A 9,361-nucleotide genomic window follows, 5' to 3' on the forward strand; every position below is an offset into this window, starting at 1 on the left:
GGAAGTTTAGAGCGTTTGTCAAGTAAGTGTTGTAGCAATCGGAATCTACGAGCAGTTTCTTGTCGTTTCAGTCTTGTGTGTGGAAAAATTGATTCTAAACGCGGTAAAACGTAAAAATTGTTAGTTCACGAGCCCAAGAAGAGGAAAAAAAAGGACAAATTGTTTCACCCTAATTTTTTTAATTATTTTAATGAAAATTATACACGGTTTGGAATGAATAAAGTTCTTTCAAGTAAAATAAAATTACGCGTTATATTCTGTTAGAAAAGGGTTGAATTTTCACATAAGTTTTCGACACGATATGAATAGTCCTTAAAAATAAATATAGAAATATTTAAGGTGCATGGAACCCGAAGTTCATTTTATTCAAAACATATATAAAATGATTCCTAATTGTTTAAATAAAATAAGTCCCACTTTTTTTTTATTATAAAATTTCTTGAGGTTAATCACTTCCATTATTTGAATGAATTATTTATTATTTATTCATGATATTGTACACCGTTTCGGAACGTACAACGGTACAACGTTAGAGAGAGTAGTAAAGATGCACAAATGGTTGACATGATTTCCCATATGAAATCAAGAGGTTTTTATAGTGCATGAATATGGGACAGTGGTCCCGAAACGTTGTACAATATCATGAATAAATAATAAATAATTCATTAAAATAATGGAAGTGATTAATCTCATGAAATTTTAAAATAATTGACTCACCAGACTTCCTAGAGAGATAATCCAGATTAATAAGTCCCACGTTTCGGCCATTCTTGAGGACAATCTTTTTTTTTTTTTAATCATTTATTTCTTGTTATTATTTACAACTGTATAACATATATACAACTAGTAAGTTTACTGTAGGTGACATAGAGACATTATACAAACATGTGGAAATTCTACCCATTGATAGAATTCCAATAAGATTTCTAGAGGAATCTTTTTTCAGACACCTAAGAGGATTATTAGATAATGAAGGAGAAGCCAGTTTAGAAACAAGTGGATTTGGGTAGTTGGGAAGTTTTTCATGAAAGGAACGATATCTGGTTTTTGCCAAATCGGCAAGATATTGGACATTAAGGTCATGATGGATGACTTGATTTGTGACAAATTAAGGAGCATTAAGGGTTTTGGACTGTAAGGATTGGATTCGGGAGGAATTCGAAGGTATAGTGGAGCCCCAAAGCTCAACTCCGTATGGCCAGATAGGCCTTATAATAGTCATGTAGATCAGTCTTTTAATTTGAGGACAATCTTAAATACAAATTTACAAACATATCAATTTAAAAAAAAAATCTAAGGCATAATTGTTACGCAAAAATTGTCTGTTTTTGGCCATTCTGCCCAGGTCAATATATAATTTCCATAATAACTTACTCTTTTTTGTTAATTCTTCACATTAACATTAAAACTCCTAATCCCAGTCATTTTAAAATATTATGTTGTCATTGTGATTGTGAGATAGTGTAATTTTTTGGTCGAATTGGCGAAACGTGGTACTTATAGGTTATTTTGAAACTTAAATTGGATAAAATTTATTTTATTAAACAATAATTACGAGTCTCAAGAAAGTGAAAAAATTAGATATGATGTTTCCTTAATATAAGTATATACCATTATAATGAGCATTAATGGTAATTTATTTTAAACAAGAGATATTCTGTATGCATTTCATGTATATGTGCACGTACTAATTAACTATAAATTAATCCTCTTGTTAATTTATAGAATAAATGTATATAATTTACAAATTGCATTTCCTTTGAATTAAATTAAAAGGAAGCTTTGATCGTTTTATTCTGAATTCCCTTTCATTTACTCTGAAACTCTCAACATTCACCACTCACTCCCTCAATTTACTGATCTCTCTCACTGACAACATACAGAAAGTTTAAAACCAATCACTTCTTCACTACGCCTTGGTCTCAAGTCTCAAATAAACTTTTCTACTTTTTTACAAATGCTGTTCTTATGCCTCTCCAATGCCGCTCTAATATTCTTTACCATTTTCCTTGGTTTTCCCCAACTGTAATTCTACATATATAGGCGAAACCAAGAACAACTTCAGATCAGGTATCTCTCAATATTAATTACCCATAACATCCCATAACTCAACCGCTTCCAAACTTACAGAACATTCTCCTACGCTTAATCACTCTTTTGATTTTCACCATACGACTATTTAGCCACTATTGCTAACTACTCAAAGAAGCTCATCTCAGAATCTATTCATATACACCTTAACGCGTCATTGGTCGCTGCGTGAGAATTTCTCCCACGTAAATTGTTATTCGGGTCTGAGAGCTGATAGAGGACGACTGTGGTTTCCATCTTCCTGGAATCTGTAGTTTACAGTCTCTTCCTTCTATACTTCGCCTCCCTATACCACTCTAAGCATCCAGCCTTCTTTCCTTGACAACATGCCCTTTTATCATGAGACATTATCTCACGCGCGACTGAGGATGCTATTAAAAATATTCAAGATGCCAGGATTTTTCTTACGTGCGCCAAATTATTTAATCCATGAATGAATAATGAGCCTGGTGCCATGATTAATCTCTTAAAGGGGCTTATCGAGGGGGTTAGAAAAATGAATGCTTAGCTCCAGGGTTTCGATGAGCTCAAAGATATAAAGGACACTCTTCAGAAGCCGTCGGAGCTTTCTTTTGAAAATTTAGAAAGGCTAAAGAAGATCGAAGCACCTCCTGGACCAGCAGAATAATTAAATCGAATTATTGTCCTTGGAAAAAAATGTTTTTTTCACGAGGAAAAAATTAGCAGAGCTAGAGAAACGTAAACTTGAAGAGGCAAAAACTTCATTATGCACGTATTAGTAACTATGAATTGTACTTCGATACTATAAATGTATGTTAGGGTGGTCCTTTTTTGGAAAACAAAAATTTGTCTTCTCATGTTTTCGCTTCATCGCTGCGCCACACCCACACCTACTACCACGAAGGGATTGTGTGCAATCTGTCCCAGGAAAACGAACAAAAAGGAATTGCCACCAGTATAAAAAACCGATATGTCCCAGTCATACTGTTTTCACTTGTACCAGTTGTGCACAAGAAATTTCTTCAGACTGAGCATTTGTTTTAATTAGTGTTATATTCTTATAATATGATATATCAGTATTTTGATTCTTTTTATAACTTTGTCTGTTTCAAAATATTATTTTAAAATGGATATTATCCTTATATATAATTATCCTTATAATATTATCCTACTAAAGGATGGTTGAGACAGGATGTTAATATATTCCTGTTTTTATTTTTTTTTTCATTTTTTCTATTTATTTTTTTTTTTTGTAAAATAAAAATGATTTTGATTTAATGATGAGAAGATAGTTGACCGTCGATAATATATATGAGAAGAAGATGGATGGGGGTGCGCTCAGTAAATAACACGAATAAGTTAAAATAACTTATTTAATAGTGCCTACGTTTCGGCCAGACTGTCTAGCCTTCATCAGGTCTAAGAAAAAAGAACCAGATAACAACCAATGAATATATAAAAAAAAATTGATATTCCCTTCTTGATTCTCCTTACCGACGTTATTAGTAATATTCACCACATATTATTACTATTATGTTTTCTATTCACTTCTTTTGTCTAACTCAACTTTATATTTTGTTTCTTTATTTTAATGTTATACTTACATATTTCAATAGTTACATATATTTTCTATTATTTATTTTTTCTTTCTATAATTTTAATTTTTTAATTATTATTAAATTAACATATTCATATTGCTTTGTTTCTTTGCATTATATTACTTTAAAAATTGTATTTCCTTTATTATCCTATTCTACTTACATATTTCATTTGTTACATATATTTTCTTTTATTTATTTTTTTCTTTCCATAATTTTAATTTTTTGATTATTATTAAATTAACATATTCATATTGCTTTGTTTCTTTGCATTATATTACTTTAAAAATTTTATTTCCTTGATTATGTTACTCTACTTACATATTTAATTACGTTTATTATTTTTTTAGTTATTAATTACGTAGACGTTTTTTTTTCCACTTCTATCATCACTTATTTTTTTTTTAATTATCATTTTGTACAATTATTTACTTTTATCATTCGGTTTATATTTTATTTTTTGTATTCATTGGTTGTTTTCGCTTCAATATGGTGGCCTTTGGCAATTTAACTGATTGTACAAGAGCCCAGAGGGAAAAGAAAACCAGTTATTTCACACCAATACTTTATTACTTTAATGAAAACTTTATAATTACTAGTCAAAATTGATGAGTCTGCCAAGTATACGTAAGGAGAATAAAAAATGGTGTATGTTTCAAAACATTAAAAATAATTAATTTTTCATTCGGAGCTCTATATCTTTAAAACTGTCAACACTAGAAAATCTCAGAGAACATCATTTAAAGTAGAGTAAATTTGCTAAAATTTAAGCCCTAACAGAGCTATTTACGTTTAATAGTTCTCGAGCTATTATAGCTTTTGAAAAAGCAACATTTCATAAAAATGTTATAAAAAACATACTGAAAGATCAGTAGTTATATAATTAATTTTGAAAAATCTATTTATCCAAAATAATTTGGCGTACAAATGTCTATTAGCACTCAAATTAAAGCTAGTTTAATGGGCCTACTTTATAGCCTTATTATATATTTTATTCATTAGGTTTGTCGTCGTTGGAGTAGTAGTTTTCATGAAATTTGCTAAAATAAATTGATTTATAGTTGTTCGGACAAATTTTCATTTGCCAAATTTATATTCATATGCGAATATCACAAAAACTACTACCCCTACGATGATAAGTGTCATGAACTACTTTATAGAAAGTTAAATTTCCTTTATTTTGAGTGCTGGCTGACATATGTGCGTATCATGAATCTAGAGATATTTCTTTCAAAAATGAAACATTTTATACGAACAACTAAAAATTAACAGTTTGTAAATTTATTTTGTCAAATATCATACAAACTACTACTATACAGTTACAAACTGTTTTATAGTAAATTTAACTAGCTTTAATTTGAGTGCTGGCAGACATATGTACGTCCTATGGTTTCTGGAATAAAGTTTTTTATAAATCAAACTTATCGTCCGAACAACAATAAATTAATATATTTTAGAAACTATCATGAAAACTACTATTCCTACGAAAGTAAAGATCATAAACTAGCTTTAATATATAGTACGTTAAACTAGCTTTAATTTGAGTATTAATAGACATCTATACGCCACATAGTTCCTCATACATATATTTCTCGAAATAAATTAACTAACTACTAATCTTTCTGTAGATTTTTAAGAAATGTTGATTTTTAAAAAGCTATATCTGGAGAATAGTAATTGTAGTTATTCCTACGAAGGTAAAGGTCAGAAACTACTTTATAGTACATTGAAATGAAATAGCCTTTTATTTGTGCAATAAATTAAAATCATTACAAAATACAATATAAACGTTTAAAGAAGATAGAGAGAAAAAAAAATTATATAAATAATTATATATATATATATATTCCATTTCTTCTTCCAGACATCCCTGTCCCTCTCAGTTCTCCACCAGAGGGGTCCTGCCATCTCTTAAACATATCGCTCCATCTTTTTTTTGACGTCCTATTCTTCTTTGAAGGTCGTATGGAATCCATTATGTGGCAATATTTGACCATCTGTCATCTTCGCATCGAAGGAGATGCCCTGCCCATTTCCATTTGCTCATTCTTGTCATCTTCAGTGTGTCAGTGAGCTCAGTTTCTTTCTGGATCCAAGCATTTTTTATTCGATCCCTTTTCCTCACATTCACAATGCTTCTTCCAATATTATTTTACCACACCTGTAATTTCCTCTTCTGAGCTATAGTCAGCGACCACGCTTGGCATCCATAAGTGACCACTGGGCTAATGCAACTATCAAAGACCTGTCTTGTAAGGTCAATATTTTCTTTTCCCTTCATCATGTGCCTGAGGGACTAAAACTTTTCCCAGCCGAGTAACAGTCTCCTCTGGACCTGTTTTGCTCCTCCATATAGTACATTAAACTAGCTTTAATTTGAGTGCTAATAGACATCTATACGTCACATAGTTCCTGAGATATAGATTTCTCAAAATAAATTAACTGAATACTAAAGTTTCAGTACATTAGTTCACCATAACCACTTCTCCGATATTTCCCGTCGTACCTACTCCACCCTGAAGCGTTTTAATTATCTTCGTCACTAAATTCCTTTTAAAACCCCTAGGCTCCTGGTAACTTCCTTAATATTCCTACACTTTGACTATTGCTGTGTGGTTTACGGGGGTGTCTCTGGGGATTTTAAAGCAAAATTAAAATGGTTAAATAATTGCTTTGTACGATTCATCTTTGGGGTCTCCAGGGACGCCCGATTTAATGAAGAGTTATCCAATCCCGCCGTTCATCGTATATCTCAGATATCCTTCAATTTAAGTACTCAGAGCATTCCCGCAATACCCGCTTATGGCCTTCAGACTTATATGCAACTGCCCATCGAGTATTGGTAGCTCTTTCCCCATCCATTCCTCTTCCCTATGGAATTCTATACCCTCCTTTATACATAGTTCTAATACCCTTATCATTCATAGTTATAATCCCGTATCTTCGATTACCTACTGTTCACTCGATTCCGGAAGAATAACTATTGAAAGTTTCAAAAAAGCTTTATGTATTTTTTATGTCTTAGATTTTCGTTTATAATTCTAAATATGTACACAAGTAGAAATTATATCTTTTCCTTTATTATTTTTTAGTTTAATTGTATTTGATTTGAGAAGTTTGTCGGGGGGTGCGGTCAGCAAAGAACAACATAAATAAACAAAACCATATTTATTTATTTTATGCCGACGTTTCGACCTGAGTTTCAGATCTTCATCAGGGGTTGTGGCGTAGAAGGTAGGCTTGCAACTCAATTTGTAATTGATTTTTATCATTTTTTTTTTTTTTATTTACTATCAGTCATGATATGACAAGTGGTTTTATTTTATTTGTTTTATCATTATTTTATATATTATGTTAATTATTATTTTTTATTTGTATCTTTTTAAATTCATTGTATTATTTTATTTTATGACATCTTGTAATTTCATCTCTTTTTTGTAATTTACTCTAAGACTCTAAAGCCTAATTTTGACACCTGTATATTATTCTAAAGGGATCAATCCCAGAATAAATAAATAATAATTATTAGTATTACATTTATAAGAAATGTTGCTTTTTAAAAAGCTATATCTTGAGGACTATTAAATGTAAAAAGCTCTTTTAGGGCTAATATTTCAGCAAATTTACTCTACTTTAAATAATGTTCTCTTTGATTTTCTAGTGATGTTGGTAGTTTTTAAGATATAGAGCTCCGAATGAAAAATTAATGTTTTGAAACATGCTACCCTTTCTTATTCCCCCAACCTATACTTGGCAGACTCATTTATTCAGACTAGTAATTATACATAGTTTTCAGTAAAGTAATCAAAAATTGGGGTGAGATAACTGCCTTATTTTCTTCTCGGCTCTTGTACTATGAAGTGGCCTATCGGAGCTTGGCTACTGGTCGGACTTCATTTGCTGGTATACCTCATACCACGCGATACATTTAAGGACAGTACCGTACAGTGCTTAACACAGGATTTTAAGGAGTTCAATGTTCCTCTCCTGATGATTTCTTCTATTATTGTGGTGGTCGGAGGTTTTAAATGTATTTATTTTGGATCTGTAAATATGTATATATGTTCAAACAATCATCACCAATTTTATTTTTTGTTTTATTGTTCATTGAATATACCCTAGAATTTATGATGAGTTAGAGGATTTATTAACTAATTTTTTCACATACGATGTTAAGATTTTCATTTAAAATTTCTAAATATGTACAAAACATTTATTTCTCCTCCTTCTTGTTAATTCTTTGTAGTTCATTTGTGTTGGATTCTTTTTCTTATTATTTTATTAAAAGTAAAAATGATTTATAATAAGATAGTTTTATTTTATCATACATATAAACGGTTGACCGTATTATTTCAAATTATGAAATTTATTTATTATTATGAATAAAATTTTCAAATAAATTATTAAAAAATAGTTAACAACTATTTAATTGCCTACCTTCTACTGAGGAGCTTCATCGGGGCTGAAAAGATACAAAAACAACTAAAAATATTTTAGTATAATAGGATAATAAGATACAAAAAAAATTAATTAATGTAGGATTAAAATGAGGTAAATATAAGTGGAAAGAAGATTATATACGAGTATAAATAAACAAAAAGAAGAAATAGAAATAGTTATAATATAGAATAAACAATGATAAGTATAAAAAAATTACGTAAACTAATCCAAGAATAGATAATGAAAATTATTATTATTATTATTATGATCAAATAAATCTAAATGAGTTTTTGAAAAAATGAGAGATATCAGGATAAAATAATAAAATCTACCTTTTTATTTGTTTTATTAATGTTTATTATTTATGCAGTTCTATGATTGAGAGATTCTTTCATTTTTTTTTCAGGATCAAAGATTAAATAAGTTGTTCTGCATAACCCTTCTTAGAGGAAAATGAAGACTAAGAACTTATTGGAGGTAAGTTTAAGATAAGATGACAGGCAAATATCTTTCTTTAACGGCAGTACGTATTAGAGTCCATCTGAAGTAAATGAAGTTTTATAATTTTATATTATATTTCTTGTAGACAAATATTTAATCCATTAATTGGAACCAACTATACGTTAATTATAATTAATTAATCATTTTTATCTTGTGTTTAAGATTTGGAACAAAAATCGAAGAATCAATAAAATAGAACAAAATAACAAGTAAGTAATGTTATACTGTTATTATTAAAAGTTTATTATATTATAACCGCAAATTTGTATTTATCCTTAGTTATACGTTTATCGTTGCCCAAGCTCAGTAGAGAAGGGGGTGAGTTAAAGTCAAATAAAAAAAATATATAATCGCAAAAGGAAAAAAAACAAAACAAAACAATAAAGAATAAATTACTCCTTAGGCGCCACGTTATTTTTTCTTAGAAATAACGAAAAGCCCGAAGCATTATGCATACAATATAACTAAAATATACCACTACATAAATAATTGTTGAATATGACCACTGGCGAATACCTTTACAAGTAGATAACAGAAAACTTAGGGGTGTTACCTATTCTGTGAGCAACAAAAAAAAAAAAATAAATAAATTAACAAGTTGAAAGCAGAGAAAGAACAGCAGAACTATATGTACAAAAGTTTAATAATAAGAAAAAAAATATATAAAGAGAATGAAAAAGTAAAACAAAGAATTATTATCAATTAATAAAATAATTAAAACTTATAGTGTTAACGCCATAATATAATTACGCTGTAAATAATTTTAAATA

At 29.5% G+C, this 9,361-nt stretch overlaps 1 protein-coding gene across 1 annotated transcript in view; it reads left to right on the forward strand.

The window, feature by feature from the left end:
• The window catches only part of LOC106680715 (phosphatidylcholine translocator ABCB4), a 51,412-nt gene that overhangs the window by 5,192 nt on the left and 36,859 nt on the right, over positions 1–9,361 (forward strand). Inside the window, exons 2-3 of the mRNA XM_014420601.2 lie at positions 8,497–8,567; positions 8,754–8,800. Coding sequence (XP_014276087.2) covers positions 8,544–8,567; positions 8,754–8,800 — 71 coding nt within the window. The 5' untranslated portion in view covers positions 8,497–8,543. The remainder of the gene's footprint in view (positions 1–8,496; positions 8,568–8,753; positions 8,801–9,361) is intronic.

This window comes from Halyomorpha halys, unplaced genomic scaffold, assembly GCF_000696795.3.
Source record: "Halyomorpha halys isolate HHAL.00 unplaced genomic scaffold, Hhal_1.1 Scaffold282.1, whole genome shotgun sequence".
NCBI classification, from domain to species: domain Eukaryota; kingdom Metazoa; phylum Arthropoda; class Insecta; order Hemiptera; family Pentatomidae; genus Halyomorpha; species Halyomorpha halys.